Genomic DNA, 20,846 nt, shown 5'->3' with positions numbered 1-20,846 from the left:
TCGTGTGGTTTTTGTCTTTGGTTCTGTTTATATGATGGATTACGTTTATTGATTTGTGTATGTTGAACCAGTCTTGAATCCTAGGGATGCCAACTTGATAATGGTGGATAAGCTTTTTGATGTGCTGCTGAATTCAATTTGTTAGTATTTTATTGAGGATATTTGCATCAATGTTCATCAGGGATATTGGTCTAAAATTCTCTTTTTTTGTTGTTGTGTCTCTGTCAGGCTTTGGTATCAGGATGATGTTGGCCTCATAAAATGAATTAGGGAGGATTCTGTCTTTTTCTGTTGATTGGAAAAGTTTCAGAAAGAATGGTACCAGCTCCTCTTTGTACCTCTGGTAGAACTCAGCTGTGAATCCATCTGGTCCTGGACTTTTTTTTGGTTGGTAGGCTATTAATTATTGCCTCAATTTCAGAGCCTGTTATTGGACTATTCAGAGATTCAACTTCTTCCTGGTTTAGTCTTGCAAGGGTGTATGTGTCCCAGAATTTATCCATTTCTTCTACATGTTCAAGTTTATTTGTGTAGAGGTGTTTATAGTATTCTCTGATGGTAGTTTTTATTTCCCTGGGCTCAGTGGTGATATCCCCTTTATCATTTTTATTGCATCTATTTGATTCCTCTCTCTTTTCTTCTTTATTAGTCTTGCTAACAGTCTATCAATTTTGTTGATCTTTTCAAAAAACCAGCTCCTGGATTCATTGCTTTTTTGAAGGTTTTTTTGTGTCTCTGTCTCCTTCAGCTCTGCTCTGATCTTATTTTTTTGCCTTCTCTCAGCTTTTGAATGTGTTTGTTCTTGCCTCTCTAGTTCTTTTAATTGTGATGTTAGGGGGTCAATTTTAGATCTTTCCTGCTTTCTCTTCTGGGCATTTAGTGCTATAAATTTCCCCCTACACACTGCTTTAAATGTGTCCCAGAGATTCTGGTACATTGTGTCTTTGTTCTCATTGGTTTCAAAGAACATCTTTATTTCTGCCTTCATTTTGTTATTTACCCAGTAGTCATTCAGGAGCAAATTGTTCAGTTTCCAGGTAGTTGTTCAGTTTTGAGTGAGCTTCTTAATCCTAAGTTCGAATTTGATTGCACTGTGGTCTGAGAGACAGTTTGTTGTGATTTCTGTTCTTTTACATTTGGTGAGGAGTGCTTTACTTCCAATTATGTGGTCAAATTTAGAATAAGTGAGATGTGGTGCTGAGAAGAATGTATACTCTGTTGATTTGGGGTGGAGAGTTCTGTGGATGTCTATTGGGTCTGTTTGTTGCAGAGCTGAGTTCAGGTCCTGGATATCTTTGTTAACCTTCTGTCTTGTTGATCTTTCTAATATTGACAGTTGGGTGTTAAAGTCTCCCATTATTATTGTGTGGGAGTCTAAGTCTCTTTGTAGGTCTCTAAGGACTTGCTTTATGAATCTGGGTGCTCTTGTATTGGGTGCATATATATTTAGGATAGTTAGCTCTTCTTGTTGCATTGATCCCTTTACCATTATGTAATGGCCTTCTTTGTCTCTTTTGATCTTTGTTGGTTTAAAGTCTGTTTTATCAGAGACAAGGATTGCAACCCCTGCCTTTTTTTGTTTTCCATTTTCTTGGTAGATCCTCCTCCATCCCTTTATTTTGAGCCTATGTGTGAATTTGCGCATGAGATGGGTCTCCCGAATACAGCACACTGATGGGTCTTGACTCTTTATCCAATTTGCCAGTCTGTGTCCTTTAATTGGGGCACTTAGCCCATTTACGTTTACAGTTAATATTGTTATGTGTGAATTTGATCCTGTCATTATGATATTCGCTGGTTATTTGCCCGTTAATTGATGCAGTTTCTTCCTAGCATTGATGGTCTTTACAACTTGGCATGTTTTTGCACTGGCTGGTACCGGGTGTTTCTTTCCATGTTTAGTGCTTCCTTCAGGAGCTCTTGTAAGGCAGGCCTGGTGGTGACAAAATCTCTCAGCATTTGCTTGTCAGTAAAGAATTTTATTTTCTCTTTCACTTATGAAGCTTAGTTTGGCTGGATATGAAACTCTGGATTGAAAATTATTTTCTTTAAGAACGTTGAATATTGGCCCCCACTCTCTTCTGGATTGTAGGGTTTCCACCAAGAGATCAGCTGTTAGTCTGATGTGCTTCCCTTTGTGGCTAACCTGACCTTTCTCTCTGGCTGCCCTTAACACTTTTTCCTACACTTCAACCTTGGTGAATCTGACAATTATGTGTCTTGGAATCGCTCTTCTCAAAGAGTATGTTTGTGTTGTTCTCTGTATTTCCTGAAGTTGAATGTTGGCCTGCCTTGCTAGGTTGGGGAAGTTCTCCTGGATAATATCCTGAAGAGTGTTTTCCAACTTGGTTTCATTCTCCTCATCACTTTCTGGTACACCAATCAAATATAGATTTGGTCTTTGCACATGGTCCCATATTTCTTGGAGGCTTTCTTCATTTCTTTTTACTCTTGTTCCTCTAACCTTGTCTTCTCACTTTATTTCATTTATTTGATCTTCAATCACTGATACCCTTTCTTCCACTTGATTGAATCGGCTATTGAAGCTTGTGCATGCGTCACAAAGTTCTCGTGCCATGGTTTTCAGCTCCATTGGGTCACTTAAGGTCTTCTCTACACTGTTTATTCTTGTAAGCCATTAGTCTAATCTTTTTTCAAGGTTTTTAGCTTCCTTGCAATGGGTTCCAACATCCTCCTTTAGCTCAGAGAAGTTTGTTGTTACCAACCTTCTGAAGCCTACTTCTGTCAACTCGTCAAAGTCATTCTCCATCCAGCTTTGTTCCATTGCTGACAAGGAGCTGTGATCCTTTGGAGGAGAAGAGGTGCTCTGATTTTTAGTATTTTCAGCTTTTGTGCTCTGGTTTATCCCCATGCTTTTGGTTTTATCTACCTTTGGTCTTTGATATTGTTGACCTACAGATGGGGTTTTGGTGTAGATGATCTTTTGTTAATGTTGACACTATTCCTTTCTGTTTTTTAGTTTTCCTTCTAACAGTCAGGACCTTCAGCTGCAGATCTGTTGGAGTTTGCTGGAGTTCCACTCCAGACACTGTTTGCCTGGGTATCACCAGTGGAGGCTGCAGAACAGCAAATATTGCAGAACAGCAAATATTGCTGCCTGATCCTTCCTCTGGAAGCTTCGTCCAAGAGGGGCAGCCGCCTATATGAGGTGTCTGTCAGCCCCTACTGGGAGGTGTGTCCCAGTTAGGCTACACAGGGGTCAGGGACCCACTTGAGGAGGCAGTCTGTCCACTCTCAGAACTCAAACGCCATGCTTGGAAAACCACTGCTCTCTTCAGAGCTGTCAGACAGGGATATTTAAGTCTGCAGAAGTTGCTGCCTTTTGTTCAGCTATCCCCGCCCACAGATGTGGAGTCTAGAGGCAATGGGCCTTGTTGAGCTGCAGTGGGCTCCACCCAGTTCAGGCTTCCCTGGCCACTTTGTTTACCTACTTAAGCCTCAGCAATGGTGGACGCCCCTCCCCCAGCCAGGCTGCCACCTCGCAGATGGATTTCAGACTGTTTCGCTAGCAGTGAGCAAGGCTCCATGGGTGTGGGACCCACTGAGCCAGGCACAGGAGAGAATCACCTTGTCTGCTAGTTGCTAAGACCTTGGGAAAAGTGCAGTATTTGGGTGGGAGTGCCCTGTTTTTCCAGGTAGTCTGTCACAGCTTCCCTTGGCTAGGAAAGGGAAATCCCCCAACCCCTTGTGCTTCCCGGGTGAGGCGATGCCCCACCCTGCTTCAGCTCACCCTCTGTGGGCCTGCACCCACTCTCCAACCAGTCCCAATGAGATGAACCAGGTACCTCAGTTGGAAGTGCAGAAATCACCCGTCTTCTCTGTCGATCATGCTGGGAGCTGCAGACCGGAACTGTTCCTATTTGGCCATCTTGGAACCCATCCAGGACATCTGGTAGAAGAAATTTGTAAGCAGCAAAGTGTTCAATTTATGACCTGAGTGCTCTTAAAAGTGTTCAGTTTTATGCATTCACAAAAATATGGTTTTGAATTAGAACTTATGTTTAAAAGGGAGCAGAGCATAAAAGTTTGGAAGATTTGCAGCCTGATGATGTGATAGAAAAGAAAACCCATTTTCTGGGGAGAAATTGAAGCTGACTGCAGAAATTTGCAGAAGTAACAAGGAGCCAAATGTTAATTGACAAGATAATGGGGAAATTGTCTCCAGGGCATGTCAGAGTTCTTCATGACAGCCCCTCCCATCACAGAGTTGGAGGCCTAGGAGGGAAAAAATGGTTTTGTGGGCCAGGCCCAGAACTTTGCTGCTCTGTGTGGTCTTGGGACTGGGTGTCCTGTGTCCCAGCCATGGCTAAAAGGAGCCAACGTACAGCTCAAGCTATTGCTTCAGAGTTCAATCCCCAAGCCTTGGCAGCTTCCACGTAGTGTTGGGTTGATATGCTAGTTGGCCATTTGTACTTTTTTTTGGAAAAAATATCTATTCAAGTCTATCTTAGTCCACTCCTGCTGCTATAACAAAATACCTTAGGCTGGTAATTTATAAACAACAGAAATTTATTTCTTGTGTTCTGGAGTGTGAGAAGTCCAAGATTTAGGCTACAACAGACTCAGTGACTGGTGAGGTCACTATATTCACTATACATAGCACCTTCTCTGTGTCCTCACATGTTCAAAAGGGAAAGCAAACTCCCTTAAGCCTCTTTCATAAAGGCCCTAGTCCCATTTCTGAGGGCTATGACTTCATGAACTAATCATCTCCAAAATGCCCCACCTCTTAATATTATCACATTGAATATTAGTCTCCAGCATATGTATATTGGGAGAACATTTGGACCATAGCAAAGTCAACTGACCATTTCCCATTTAGGTTGTTTTGTTATTGAGTTGTTGTTCTGTATATATTTTAGATATTAACCCCTTATCAGGTATTTGGTTTGCTGGGAGGTTTTTGATTCCTGATTCACTTACTAGTTATAGGTTTATTAAGATTTTTTATTTTGTGACTTAGTCTTGGTAACTTGCATGTTACTAGGAATCTGTTAATTTCTCCTAGGTTATCCAACTTGTCAGTATATAATCATTCGTAGTAGACTCTTAGAATCCTTTTTATTTCTGTAATATCGGTTGCAGTGTCTTCTCTTTTGTTCCTAAAAGAAGTTGAGTTTTCTTTATTTTTTTCTTAAATATTCTAGATAATGATTTGTCAATTTTGTTGAACTTTGAAACAACTACTAATTTCATTGGGTTTTTTCTATTCTCTAGCCTTTTTTTTTTTTTTTGAGATGGAGTTTCGCTCTTATTGCCCAGGCTGTAGTGCAATGGCATGATCGCTGCTCGCTGCAACCTCCGCCTCCCAGTTCAAGTGACTCTCCTGCCTCAGCCTCCAGAGTAGCTGGGATTACAGGCATGCACCACCATGCCCAGCTAATTTTGTATTTTTTAGTAGAGACAGGTTTCTCCATGTTGCTGAGGCTTGTCTCGAACTCCCGACCTCAGGTGATCCACCTGCCTCGGCCTCCCAAAGTGCTGGGATTACAGTCGTGAGCCACTGCACCCGGCCTTCTGCTCTAGACTTTATTATTTCCTTCCTTTTGCTAACATTAGGTTGAGTTCTTCTTTTTCCAGTTTCTTGAGGTGTAAAGCTAAGTTGCTGATTTTAGATCTTTCTTCTTTTTTAAGGTAGGTAGTTAGATATATAAACTGTCCTCTTCATATTCATTTTGCTGCATCCCACAAGCTTTGGAATGTTGTGTTTCCATTTGTATTTGTCTCAAGACATTTTCTAATTTTCCTTGTGACGTATTCTTTGACTATGTATTAATCAGAGTTCTCCAGAGGGTCAGATCCAATAGGATATATAGATATAGATAATAGATAATAGATATAGATATAGATACATATACATGCATCTAAAAGAGAATATATTTACATATATATGAAATATAATTTATTAAGGAGAATTGGCTCACATTATTACAAAGGCAAAGTCCCACAATAGGCCATCTATAAGCTGGAAAATGAGAGAAGCCTACAGCATGGCTCCCAAGGAAGCCAGTGACATGGCTCAGTCCAAATCTGAAAGTCTCAAAACCAGGGAAGCTGACAGTGCAGCCACTAGTCTGAGGCCCAAGGCCTGAGAGCTCCCAAAAGGCTGCTGATTCAAGTTACAGGGTCCAAAGGCCAAAGAACCTAGAGTTGTGCAAGGGCAAGAGGAGAAAAAGGCATACTGCTCTGGAAGAGAGAGAACGTGCATAAAAAAGAAATCCAAGCAAGCTGAATGTTCCCATTCTTCTGCCTTTTTGTTCTAGTCACACTTGCCATCAATTGCATGATGCCTACCCACAGTGAGGATGGGTTTTTCTCTCTCAGTCCACTAACTCATCCATCATTCTCCTGTGGCAGCACCCTCACAGATATACCCACACACAGTGCTTCATCAGGCATCTAAGCATCCTTCAATCAAATTGACAATTAATAACCACACAGGCCAATTGGTTAAGAGAGTATATTTTTGTAATTTCCACATATTTATTACTTTTCCTTTTTCCTTCTGCTATGAATTTGTAATTTCATTTAATGTGGTCAGAAAAGATATTTGGTATGAGTTCAGTTTTCTTAAATTTTAAAAAACTTGTTTGTGGACTAGCATGCCATCTATCCTGGAAAAGTCTTGGTATGTACTTGAGAAGAAAGCATATTTTGCTATTATTGGGTGAAGTGTTCTGTATATGTCAGACAGGTCCAATTGGTCTACAATGTTGTTCAAGTTCTGTGTTTTCCAGTTGATCTTCTGTCTGGTTATTGTATCCATAATTGAAAGTGGAATATTGAAGTTTTCTGTTATTATGATGTTGTTATCTATGTTACCCCTCAATTCTGTCTATGTTAGCTTCATATATTTAGATGCTGTACTGTTAGTTGCATATACATTTATAATTGCTATATCTTCTTGGTCAATTGGCCCTTTTATTATTATGTAATATCCTTGTCTCTTGTGCTATTATTTGACTTAAACTCTATTTTGTCTAAGTATGGCCATCCTTGTTCTCTTTTGGTTACCAAAGGCATTGAATATCTTTTTCCATCCTTTCACTTTCAACCTTTGTGTGTGTTTAGATTTAACATAAGTCTCTTGCATATAGTATATATTTAGATTTTTTTAATCCATTCAGCCAATTCTTTGTCTTTTGATTGGAAAATTAGCCTATTTGCATTTAAAGTAGTTACTGATAGGGAGGGGCTTACTATTGTCATTTTGTTCATTGTTTTATACGTGTCTTGCAGGTATTTTTTTCCACTTTTCCTCTCTTTCTGCCTCCCTTTATGTTTCACTGATTTATTTTTTTGGTAGGGACTTGCTTTGGTTCCTTTCTCATTTTTATTTGTGTATCTTCTGTAGGTCTTTTCTTTGTGGTTACTGTAGAATTACATGAAAACATCTTATAGTTATAATAATCTATTTTAAATTGACAACAACTTAACTTTAATCACATACAAAAACTCTACTTCTTTACACCTCCTTCTCACTTTGTTATCAATGTCACACAATATATATTTTATATTGTTTATTCACATAATTTAATACAGTAATATTATGCTTTTACCTTTTAAATTCTCTGCTTCAATTAAAAGTGAATTACAGGCTGGGTGTTGTGTCTCACACCTGTAGTCCCAGCACTTTGAGAGGCCTAAATGGGAGGATTGCTTGATCCTAGGAGTTAGAGACCAGCAAGGCCTTATCTCTGCTAAAAATTTAAAAATATTATCTGAGTGTGGTGGTGCATGTCTGTAGTCCCAGACACTCGGGAGGCTGAGGTGGGAGGATTGCTTTAGCCCAGGACTGCAAGGCTGCAGTGAGCCATGATCAAACCACTGCACTCCAGCCTGGGCAACAGAGCAAGACTTTGTCTCCAAAAAAAAAAAAAAGTAAAGGAAAAAAAGTGTTTTGCTTGCCACCATTAGAGTATTAAAGGATTCTATGTTCACTCATATATTTACCTTTACCAAAGAAGTTTATATTTTGTATGCTTTTGCATCTCTATCCAATGCCTTTTCATTTCCACTTGGAGGACTCCCTTTAACATTTTTTGTAAGGTAGGTCTAGTGGTGATCAACTCCCTCACCTTTTACTTCTCTGGGGAACTCTTTGTTTGTCCTTCATTTTTGAAATACAGTTTTACTGGCTATACAGTTCTTGGTTGACAGTTTTTTTTTTTCTTTCAGCCCTTTTAATATATCATCCCATTCTCTTCTGGCCTGTAGAGTTTTTGCTGAGAATTCCATTGATAACCATATGGCATCTCCCTTGTATGTGACAAGTTGCTTTGATCCTGTTCCTTTCAAAATTCTCTTTGTCTTTGACTTTTGACAGTTTGATTGTAATGTGTCTCATTGTAGGTCTTTTGCAAATTATCCAACTTGGAGTTCTTTGAGCCTCTTGGATTTGTATGTCCATTTCCTTCTTTAAGTTTGAGAAGTTTTTGGTCATTATTTTTTTAACTGACTCTCTGCCCCTTTATTTTTCTCTTCTCCTTCTGGCACTTTCATAATGCATACATTGGTCTGCTTGATGGCATCCTGTAAGTCTCTTAGGCTGTCTTCACTCTTCACTCCTTTTCCCTTTTGCTCCTCTGACTCCATAATTTCAAATGACTAGTCTTCCGTTTCACTGATTCTTTCTTCTGCTTGATGTTATTGAAACTGCCTTTGCAAAAATTATAACTGAAGAAATTATGACAGCAAAAGACATCAGACTTAATCAACTCCATCTTGCTTCTAGCATTTAAACTGTCCTTGTTCATTCCTGGCAGTAGGATGAACTAATTTCGGGAAGGTATTCAGTTCATGGTTTGACTCTGAAACAAAGTTGATAATAGCCATTTCCCAAAAAGATCCCCTTCTTGCCTGGAACCAGTCTGCCTTTGCAGGATAAACAAATTAGCTATAACATTAGAAATTACAGTTGAGGGGTTATGCAGCCTCTGGCTCCAAGAGTCTGAACCTCTCCAAATTGCTCCTGGGGATAACATCACTATTGTAAAACCTAAAATCAGTGCCTGAGATATTTTGCAGACCCTGCACTGGATGAATCAGCTGACACCACCCAGACTGGTAATATGGCTCAACTAGTTCTGCCACCCCACCCACAAACAGAAGACAGCAAGAAAACATCACTTCAACCCCGTATGATTTCATCTCCAACCTGATGAATAAGCAGTCCCCACTTCCCAAGCCCCTACCTGCCAAATTATCTTTAAAAGTTCTGATCCCCGAATGCTCAGGGATACTGATTTGAGTAATAATAAAACTCCGATCTCCTGCACAGCCGGCTCTACCTGAATTACTCTTTCTCCATTGCAATTCCCCTGTTTTGATAAATCAGCTCTGTCTAAGCAGGGCATGAGGTGAACCCATTGGGCAGTTACACAGTCTATTGATGATTTCCGATAGTGAATTTTTCAATTGAGCTATTGCATTCCTTAGCTCCAGAGTTTCTGTATGGTTCCTTTTTTTTTTTTTAGTTTCTATCTCTGTTAATATTTTCATTTTGTTCATGAATTATTTCCTGCTTTCACTTAGTTGTCTATTTCTGTTGTCACTGGGCTTCATTAAGAGAGTTAATTTGGATTCTTTGTCAGGTAACTCATTTATCTATTTCTTTAGGGTTGGTTTCTGGAGATTTATTTTGCTCCTTTAATTTAGTCATCAGGTTTCTCTGTTTCTTCTTATGTCTTGTTATTTTTTACTTTTTATTTATTTTTGCCAAGATTTGGGCGTTAGAAAAAACTGCCACTTCTCCCAGTTTTTATCAGCTGGCTTCATACGGAAGACCTTCATACCTGAATCAGCATGGCTATAGGTTCCAGCAGCCTCTCAAACTTTTTCTTGGAATGCATCTTCTTTGGGTTTATACATTGCAACATCCCAAGTAGAGGTTTGCCAGTTTCTTTTTCTGGAGCTGTTGCTCCCTCTGGTATCTGTCTGTAGTACTGCAGGTTCCCTGGTGCTGCATCATCTCTGACCTCTCCTTTATTCCCAGTGGCTCCCATGCATCCAAAGTATGCCAGTTGGGCGTCAAGTTAGAGAGAGAGAGAGCTTCAGGTAACCTCATAAAACTATTCCATTCCAGTCTTCTCTTCCCCTGCTAATGGAGAAGCTGCAAGTTGAGTGCTTCCCAGCCAAACCAACCTGCTCGAGCTTGGGGAAGGGGTATCATGAGTATGATGCAACAGCTTTTCTTATTTGTTCAATGCCACTATTCTTGGCTTTGCACTTCTCTGTGCTACTACAACTTCTTAATGGTTTATGGAACTCCATAAAGGCTTTTAGACCATATATAGTTTTTCAGTTGGTATCTTTATGGAGAATCAAGGTTTGGAGCTTCCCATTCCACTATCTGGCTGACATCACTCTGTTTATATTATTTTTTATTTTTATTATATTTTATTTTCTTGAGACAGGATCTTGCTCTGTCAGCCAGGCTAGAATGCAGCCTCGAACTCCTGAGCTCAAGGGACTTCCTCCGTCAGGCTACTGAGTACTTGGACTATAGGCACACACCACATACAGGGCTAATTTCTTATTTTGTTGTGAAGATGGGGTTTCACTCTGTTGCCCAAGTTGGTCTCAACTCTTGCGCTCAAGCAAACCTTCTGCCTTGGCCTTCCAAAGTGCTAGGATTAAAGGTGTGAGCCCACCATGCGCTGCCTGTTATATTTAGCAGAAAATATGTCTAAAAATATACTTACGTACTATATTGAATCCAGTACCCAGAGCTTAACTGAACTATTTTTGTGACTCATTCTGTTTTTTTATTTTTTGCTTTTTACTTATTACAATGAACTACAAGTATGGATATATTAATATTAATTAATATAAAATATACTGGAATCTTTTGTATTTTTTTTCCTTTTTTCTTCACCAAAAGCAGAAACTTAAATATACTGAAATCTTAAATGACCCTTGAATGTTTCTAGGACTGACCCTGGAACAAAATTTTTCATGTTGTTATTACATTGTTCTTTTCATGTTAAAATCATTTGTTTCTTTTTCATGTAGTACATCAAAGAAGAATTGTTAATATAGCCCTTACCAGTCATATGCTAAGTGCCACAAGTGTTTTGGTCTCTCTCCATTCTTGTACCTCACTTGGTCCTTTTTTTTTCTTTTGGAGGTGTAGCCTCCATCTTTCACCCAGGCTGGAGTGTGGTGGCACTATCTCAGCTCACTGCAACCTCTGCCTCCCAGGTTCAAGTGATTCTCCTCCCTCAGCCTCCTGAGTACCTGGGACCACAGTTGTGTGCCACCATGCCCACCTAATTTTTGTATTTTTAGTAGAGACGGGGTTTCATTATGTTGGCCAGGCTGGTCTTGAACTCCTGACCTCAAGTAATCCACCCTCCTCAGCCTCCCAAAGCGCTGGGATTACAGACATGAGCCACTGCGCCCGGACTACCTCACTCTGTCTTTTAAATTGGCTATGTAAGGGGAGCATCTTGTGCTTGTTAAGTCTTTGTTTCCTGGCCTATTTATATAATGGACATTTCTGAGTTGCGTGTATATATTAAATTATTTGAGAGTATATTTTTAATGTACTAAATAGATCTACATGTTTTCATACATGTCACTATAAAAAGACCATTTGCACATATTTGTTCTATAAAATGCTTACTTTTCTTCATGAACCACCTAGATTTGCTTTTCTGATGTGTAGTGTATGTGAAAATGTTTCTTTGTGAATTTTTTTTTATTGTGTGCCCCTACAGGTGGTATGCTTAATAACGCCATAGCCTCTATAAGGAACGTATGTATTAGTCTGCTGGCAGGAATTGTTTTGGGATTTTTTTGTTCGATATTTTCCAAGTGAAGACCAGGTAAATACAAAATCTATTTTATAGAAATATAGTATTAGACATTTTTTTTCAAAATATTAAACTTTGGTAAGATCCATGAAATTTAATACTTAACTCTATTTTTCTAAAACTAGCCTCCAATGCCTACTCTGTATTTAAAACTGAGCACAGCAGTGATTGATACAGGTCAATGGCTTTGATTAAAGTCTCTGCTTCCTGATTTGGCAAATAAGGAATGTCAAAAAATATACTTAATGCAGAGTATCCCTCTGAATTATACTTTCCCTTTCTCTACTAAATTGCCTATTGATGTTTGATAATTTCCCCCAAATTTTCCCTTAAACATTTTAGGGGGAGATAGGTTCCCATTTATTTCTGCATATTTTCTGACTGAAATTCACTCCTGCTATCCTTTGACAAAGGCAACACTCAAACTTAGCCATTTCGTGCCTTAAAGGAAAACATGCCATTACTTTTGTATTTCTGTAATTTCCATCCAAATTTAGCTGTAACATATTGACCAAAGAGATATTCAAATATTTTTTAAGAATTCATTGGATATGTTATATGAAACTGGAGATTTTATGGGTCTCTTTTCTTCACTTAAAGTAATACTTTAACCATTTTACTGATACTAGTATCAGAGATGTGGCAGAAGATGAAACGTTACTAATCGGAAATTTTGTTACTTGGTAGTAAGTCTGCTAAAATGTATGGTGAGAAAGAAAATCAAAATTTTAGACATTTAATATAACATTTAAAGACATAATATCAAAGGGTCAAACATATATAATAGATAATGTCAAATCTTGTATTATATATTTAATATAAACTAATTTCTAAATATCTATCTAATTCTAGAAAAAACTTACATTGAAGAGAGGATTCCTTGTTTTGACTACGTGTGTTTCTGCTGTCTTAGGCAGCCAACGTATTGGTGTACATGGATCTGGAGGATTATGCACACTAGTGTTTAGTTTCATTGCAGGGACAAAATGGTCCCAAGAAAAGGTGAATATTTTTAATATGCTATATTTTAAAAGCTAAGACAACTGAATTTTTTTGCATATATTTAGGAAATCCCCTCATTCTGGTTGGAAAATATTCCAAAAGTTTTGCTATCCTCAAGAAAGTGTATGAATCAATCAAGGAAATAAAATATTTAGGAAAAGCAGCTGGAAATATACTAATATGGAATCAGAAGTTGACTTAATCACATCAGGCTTCTCTTTTTCCCAAGTTTTATATAATATTATTATATTACTTATATCAATCTAATTATTTTATTCATTGAAATTTTAATTATACAATTAATCCATGAAGAATGTTTGTAAAAGGCCAGACATGGTGGCTCGTGCCTGTAATCCCAGAACTTTGGGAGGTCGAGGTGGACAGATCACCTGGGGTCAGGAGTTTGAGACCAGCGTGGCCAACATGTTGAAACCCCATCTCTACTAAAAATACAAAAATTAGCTGGGCATGGTGGCTTGGTGGTGGGCACCTGTAATTCCAGCTACTCAGGAGGCTGAGGCAGGAGCATTGCTTGAACCCAGGAGGTGGAGGCTGCAGTGAGCCGAGATCATGCCATTGCACTCCAGCCTGGGCAACAAGTGCAAAACTCCATCACACACACACACACACACACAAAATAAACAAATAAATAATAAAAATAGAAATGCTTGTAAAAGAATAAAACATATAGAATAAAACGTAAAAGATTTCTTTATTCCCACCACTGTCAAATACCTAACACCCTTACATTTTTTTAAGTAACCAGTATTCTATTTATAGACATTAAGATTGTTTCCACTTTTTGTTATTTACAAACAGTGCTGTCATAAACAGTGTTGTTCATGTCTTTTTTTTTTTTTTGAGACACAGTTTCACTCTTGTCACCCAGGCTGGAGTGCAGTAGCATAATCTTGGCTCACTGCAACCTCCACCTCCTGGATTCAAGTGATTCTTCTATTTCAGCCTCCCTACTAGCTGGGATTACAGGCGCACACCACCAGGCCCAGCAAATTTTCGTATTTTTAGTAGAGACGGGGTTCCACCATGTTGGCCAGGCAGGTCTTGAACTCCTGACCTCAGGTGATACTCATGCCTTGGCCTCCCAAAGTGTTGGGATTACAGGTACATCTGTAGGAATAGAGTCACAGACATGATTTTTTTTTTTTTGAGACAGAGTCTCTGTCTATGTTGCCCAGGCTGGTCTCAAAATCCTGAGCTCAAGGGATCCTCCCAACTTGACATTGCAAAGTGCTAGGATTACAAGCATGAGCTACCACACCTGGCTGGAAATGATCTGTGTTTTATTTTGATGGACACTGCTAAATTATCCCTTCAAAAATTTTGGTTATTTACACTCTGCCAACAGTGCACAAAAATATCTAATACCTTAACTCATCAACAGCACTTGATATTATCACTAGTTCTATTCTTTTTACTATTAAATGACCTCACCATCCAATTCTTATAGTTTCTTACAATTATGTGATGTTGTTATTCTTTATTTACATTTCTCTGATTAGTAGTATAGTAAGCTTCTCTTCATATATTCTTTTTAAAATACCTATGATCTTCTTTGACCATTTTTATTGGGTTATTTATTTTTGTTTCTAATTTATAGTTTCTCTTAATGTTAGGGCTATTGATCCTTTGTTATTTATATATTGCATATAATTTTTGCTTATCTTCAACTTTGTTTATGGTGTCTGGTGTATGAAAGTAAAATTTCCTATGACCAAACCTATTGGGTTTTCCTTTTTTGGTTTTGGATTCTGCATCTCATTTAAGACGGACTTTCTCACTGAAGATTATAACATATAAACATTACAAAGATATACTATTTTGTGTATTATCATTTAATATTTTGGTAGTTTTTGTTTGTTTAATTTGTTTTTTCATTTAGTCTTTTAATCTATCTGGAATTTATCTTTGTGAATGCTGTGAGGTAAGGTTATACATATATACATATGTGTATCTTACAAACTATATATATATATACACACACACACATACAGTTTGTAAGTTAACTGAACAGAGATAGAACTACATCATGACTGATGTGTGTGTGTATATATGTATATATATACACACACATAAATATATATACATATTCAGACACACATATATACTTGCATGTGATGAATATGTACATACAGATATATGCACATAAACTAGACAGTCATTTTTTGCCAAATTGTTTATTTATTGACCAATTCATTAATGATTCAGTTTTTTAACATGAACTAAATTCTTCCATATATATTAACTCTGAAGTCTATTTAATCCTACTTCTCTATTTCTATGCCAACACCACTGTTTTAAATCACTGCAGTTTTATGTGTCAAAATCTAATGTAGATTATACGTCTTTTTAAAGTTTTTTTTGGCTGTTCCTACACATATTCTTTCTTAGATAAATTTTAGAATCAGCTTGAGAAGTTCCCTAATCAAAAATCATAGTGGCATTTTGCTTAGTATTCTTATATAATCATAATTATAAAAGAAATGAAATGAATGAAATGCAAATAATAAATAAAATTAAAACCGCTAGAATTTTTTTAAATGGTAAAAGAAACAGAACTAAAACAAGTTTTCAAGATTAAAAGTAACAAATAGGATAATTATGCTGTAAAGAGTAGTAACTTCGTTTTTCTTTGTTTTTCTTTTTTTAAACTATAATAAGTGGGGATCAGAAAACACATAAGGGAAATAGTTATGAAGACAGTTTATGCCTCAAGGAAGAGACATCAAAGTTCTTATGTATCTTCTGTTTAAAAAAAAATTAAACCCAGACTGAGACTGAAATGTCTTCATCCAAATTCCTGGAGAAGAGCCAGAGTAATGTAGGCCAATAGGGGCCTTTCCTGTAACCTTTTAATTGGGGAAGTAGCACTGGGAGGCATTCGTTTCCAGAAAGGGAAGCTGGGTAGGCAGCTAAATGAGAATCTAATATATGTTTTGGTTTTGTTTTAAGGAAAAAGTAACTTTAAAGTATTCAACATGGGTTCTTTGGAAGCAGGCCGAACAGACTTCCAAATTGTTTTTCCTAGTAGTATATGCTATATACATCAGGATTCACTTTAATGGGATTGAGTTCCAGGATGGTTGTTAGTGGAAGGCTTCCCAACCCCCTTCTGAGAACCCAAATGTTTGCATGAACTGGGTATGTTCTCATCAGGCATGATGTAGTTCTATCTCTGTTCAGTTAACTTAGAGACAAAATCTGGAACTCATACGAAACATGGCTAGAACCCTAAGGACATCACTTATTCTGTGACTAAATGGCCAAATAGTATTATTTTATTGCTTTGTGAGTTTCTTTTAATAAAATTCTACCTAAGTGTTTGAGTAAAACTATTGAAGTGCTCAGTTTTTATTAATTAAGTTTAACATTTTTATTAAAATAAAGTGTCTTAAATTTATTAAATGTTAAGTGACTTTAGGCCAGGCATGGTGGCTCATGTCTATAATGCCAGTGCTTTGGGAGGCCACAGCCAGAGACCACTTGAAGACAGGAGTTCTAGACCATCCTGGGCAATATAGCGAGACCCCATCTCTATAAACAATTTAAAAATTAGCCCAGCATGGTGGTACACACCTGTAGTTCTACTTGGGAGACTGTGAGAGGATCACTTGAGCCCAGGAGTTCAAGGCTACAGTGAGCTATGTTTATGCCACTACACTCCAGCCTGGGCAACAGAGCAAGACCCCATCTCTAAAATACTTAAAAAGTGAAAAAAAAAAAGGTGAGGGAGACTTTAACTTTCTGAAATATATTTATGTGCCAAAATAATTGTAAATGTATTTCTCTTTTCTATAGATGAAAGTCCAAAAGATTATTACAAATGTATGGGATATTTTTCAACCACTTCTTTTTGGTTTAGTTGGAGCAGAAGTATCTGTTTCATTGCTTGAATCAAATATTGTTGGTAAGAATAATTAGAGCACAAAAAATATGAAATTCAAAAATATTTAAGAAAATTATAAATACATTTATTTCTATTTACAATATATCTTTGAATGGCTACAAGGACCTTCTTCAGAAACACATGTTGATACAGTGTCAAATTTTCATATTGCTCTTCCTTTACACTGTGTGCTCTTTTTTTTTAAACCAAGGACAGCCCTGAATATCTTCCCTGAGTTATCTAAGGAAATAAATATAAGATTTCTTTCCTGAGGGAACATATTTGATACGATCAGCACTTTTTGAGTACTTTCATTTAAAACTATTGGCTGGGTGTGGTGGCTCATGCCTGTAATCTTAGCACTTTGGGAGGCCGAAGCAGGCAGATTTCTTGAAGTTAGGAGTTCAAGACCTGCTTGGCTAACATGGGGAACCCCATCTCTCCTAGAAATACAAAAATTAGCCAGGTGTGGTAGTGCGCGCCTGTAATCACAGCTACTCAGGAGGCTGAGGCAGGAGAATCACGTGAACCCGGGAGTCAGAAGTTGCAGTGAGCTGAGATTGTACCACTGCACTCCAGCCTGGGTGACAGAGCAAGAATCCTTCTCAAAAAGTAAATTATTATTATTAATAATAAAAGTATTCAAAAAAAGTCTATTAGTTCAGAATTGTATAAATGTCATCTGTCTTATTTTTCATGGTACCTCCACCATCAGATACTGTCTTGCACTTTACAGAGAATCCTCCATCATATTCATTTTTTATTATCATTGTTTTATGTAAAAATTAAACACATGAAGAGACAATAGCCTTAAAATGCTTTCAAAAGTTTTAGAAATCTTATTCCTGGGCATAAAGAACACTTCTTCACAAATATTTTGTTATTTATGTTTGTTTTCATCTGTTGTAGGCATATCTGTTGCCACTCTGAGTTTGGCATTATGTGTTCAAATTTTAACCACATATCTATTGATGTGCTTTGCTGGTTTTAGTTTTAAGGAGAAAATATTTATTGCTTTAGCATGGATGCCCAAAGCTACAGTACAGGTAAGAACATATTAAGCCTATTGCTTAATGCTTCCATTTTGATGCTTTTAAAATTTAAAATGAAAAATGTTACTCCAATCACAAAATATGAGCTATTATCCTTACTTTTTAAATGTTTGATTGATCATAACTATTCATTAAAATTAACGTAACCAGTCCCAGCTACTCAGGAGGCTGAGATGGGAGAATCGCTTGAACCCAGGAGGCGGAGGTTGCAGTAAGCTGAGATGGCACCACTGTACTCCAGTCTGGGTGACAGAGCAAGACTCAATCTCAAAAAAATAAATAAATAAATAAACAAAAACAAACAAAGAAACTCAATGTAACCTTTTTCTATTTTTATTTTTATTTTCATTTTGAGACCAGGTCTCACTCTGTCACCCAAACTGGAGTGCAGTGGCATGATCACGGCTCACTACAGCCTCAACCTCCTGGGCTCAAACAATCTTCTCACATCAGCCTCCTGAGTAGCTAGGATCACAGTCACCTGCCACCACACCCAACTGCTTTTTTTCAGATTTTTTTTTTTTTTGAGACAGTCTTACTCTGTTGCCCAGGCTGGAGTGCAGTGGCATGATCTCAGCTCAATGCAACCTCCACCTCCCAGGTTCAAGCGATTCTCCTGCCTCAGCCTCCTCAGTAGCTGAGATTACAGGTGCACACCACCACACCCAGCTAATTTTTGTATTTTTAGTAGATATGGGGTCTCACCATGTTGGCCAGGCTAGTCTCAAACTCCTGACCTCAAGTGATCCACCTGCCTCAGCCTCCCAAAGTGCTGGGATTACAGGCATGAGCTACTGCGCCTGGCCTTTTCTTTCTGATTTTTTTGTAAAGAGGAGGTCTTGCTATGTTGCCCAGGCTGATCTTGAACTCCTAGGTTCAAGTGATCTTCCTGCCTCAGCCTCCTAAAGTTCTGGGATTACAAGCATAACCCACTGGGCCTAGCCAATGTAACCTTTTGAAATCTCAGTTTTAAAAGCAATTATTTTGAAATAAAAAAGTATTCTTTCAATAAGTACTTCCTAAGTTTATGAAAATATGTTTTTTATTTTCCTAAAATATATAATAAGAATATATCTGAAAATTGGAGTTTTTATAATTTGCTGAATATAACAAAGCTAAATGTTATGATTTTAAAAAGTAGAGACACAGGCCAGGCATGGTGGCTCATGCCTGTAATCCTAGCACTTCGGGAGGCTGAGGCAGGCAGATCACTTGAGCTCAGGAGTTCAAGACCAGCCTGGGCAACATGGTAAAACCCCTGTCTCTACAAAAAATACAAAAAAATTAGTCAGGTGTGTTGGCATGCACCTGTAGTCACAGCTACTTGGGGGCTGAGGCAGGAGGATTGCTTGAACTTGGGAGGTTGAGGCTGCAGTGAGCTGAGGTCACGCCACTTCACTCCAGCTTGGGTGACAAAGTGAGACCCTGTTGCAAAAAAAAGTAAAGTAAAATAGAGACACATTGATTTTTTAAAAAATACTTTTCCTACCTTACCACTCACTCCATCACACAAATGCACATATATTTTTTTAATTACACATTTATTTGTATACTATTTGGTTAATGGCTAAATCCCTGCCCCCGCCCCCTTGATAGGCTATGTAAGGACAGGGACAGTGTCTGGTTGTTGCAGTTGTTTTTCATTATTTCTCCCTGGCACTTAACACAGTGCCTGACATGCAGGAAGCAAATACGTATTGCATGCCTGCAAGGATGAATGAACGGAAAGGGAAACCTTGTAATTTTGCCCTGTTATTCAAGTATATTCTCCTCCTACTAAAATATATTGCTACTTCTTGTTAGACTGTTTAACTTGGCAGCATAATATACCTTAATTTCCTGTGGCTCTTTTCTTAGTTGTTATTCCAAAACAGAAGCTCCTAAATTTTCATGCAAAAAAACCTCTATTATCATGTTAGAAAAGCAGGTTCTTAGGGCCAGACTACCTGTTTTGAATACCATGTTACTTGCCTATAACCTCAGGAAAATTATTTTCTAGTCTCTCAGTCCTTCAGTGTTCTCATCTTACAATGAAGTCTATGACTGTATCTGTTTCTTAGCAGTGTTGTCAGGATTCAATGAGATAATCCACTTAAAGTGCTTAGCACTCTCTCTGGCATATGGTGGTGCTCAGTTAACAAACAACGTTGTTATTGTATCTTACCTTCAAGTAATATAAATATTAACTTTTTATTTTTAATGTCTACTGTAGGGAATAATAAATCTACAAAAGGAGTATCTGTTCTCTCTCCTTCCAACAATACTCTTGCAATTTTGTTTCATTATTTCATAATTTTCATGAAGCAGGGAAAAAAGAAAAGCAGGTATGAGGAAAGAGACCACTCACTCGAGTCCTGCAGTATTATTCTGCTTCTGCCTATTCATGTCTGCTGGCTCCAGGCTAGCTTCTACACAAAGAATATCAAGCTGGTTCCAGGAACTGGCAAGACATAAAAAATGAATTATTTATACAAGTAGAGTCACAACAGCGATAATAGATAACAATAATGTCACAAGTAAATACGATCAACAAATATTTAAATTTCAATTTTAAATTATTTTCACCTTTTTCCTCTTCCGCCTTTCTCTGCTGCTAAAATAAAATTGGCTAAGGTTCAGCTTTCTCTTGTTCCTTAGTTTCGAGTTACTGATAAAAATTAGACGGGAAAAATAGAAGCTATTAGGAGAGTAAATAAATAATTTAGTTTACAAATGTAAGATCAGCTTGGCAATTGGATTTTTTAACAGAAATAATATTAAATCTCAGTCACTAGGAGGAAATCATTTATCATCTAATAAAAGTTCTCACATAATAAGGTTGTCATAAGAATTAAATGAATTGATAAATGGAAAGCTTTAAGAATGATACCTGACATATGATGAATGCCATATAACTATAAAAATATTATTTCTAGTTTCACCATTATCATCATCATCTCTTAAAAACCAATGGGTTTGGTTTTTGTTTTTGCTTTTTTCTGTTGGCTGTTCTTTTATGTTCAAATCCTCTTCTAAACTGTAAGATTCTTTCAAGGTGGTTTTCTGCATGAT

The 20,846-nt window shown here is 37.6% G+C and overlaps 1 protein-coding gene across 1 annotated transcript in view; it reads left to right on the top strand.

Annotated features, from left to right (window-relative positions):
- LOC744258 (sodium/hydrogen exchanger 9B1) overlaps positions 1 to 20,456 on the top strand; it is a 50,902-nt gene extending 30,446 nt beyond the window's left edge. The window contains 6 exon segments of the mRNA XM_063808437.1: positions 11,742 to 11,815; positions 11,817 to 11,849; positions 12,690 to 12,839; positions 16,656 to 16,764; positions 17,653 to 17,789; positions 20,433 to 20,456. Of these exon segments, the coding sequence (XP_063664507.1) occupies positions 11,742 to 11,815; positions 11,817 to 11,849; positions 12,690 to 12,839; positions 16,656 to 16,764; positions 17,653 to 17,789; positions 20,433 to 20,456 (527 nt within the window).
- The last annotated feature ends 390 nt before the right edge of the window (positions 20,457 to 20,846 follow it).

This window comes from Pan troglodytes, chromosome 23 (genome assembly GCF_028858775.2).
Source record: "Pan troglodytes isolate AG18354 chromosome 23, NHGRI_mPanTro3-v2.0_pri, whole genome shotgun sequence".
In the NCBI taxonomy this organism is placed as follows: domain Eukaryota; kingdom Metazoa; phylum Chordata; class Mammalia; order Primates; family Hominidae; genus Pan; species Pan troglodytes.
The sequence above is the reverse complement of the archived record's forward strand: the minus strand, read 5'-3'. Positions and strand labels throughout refer to the sequence as shown.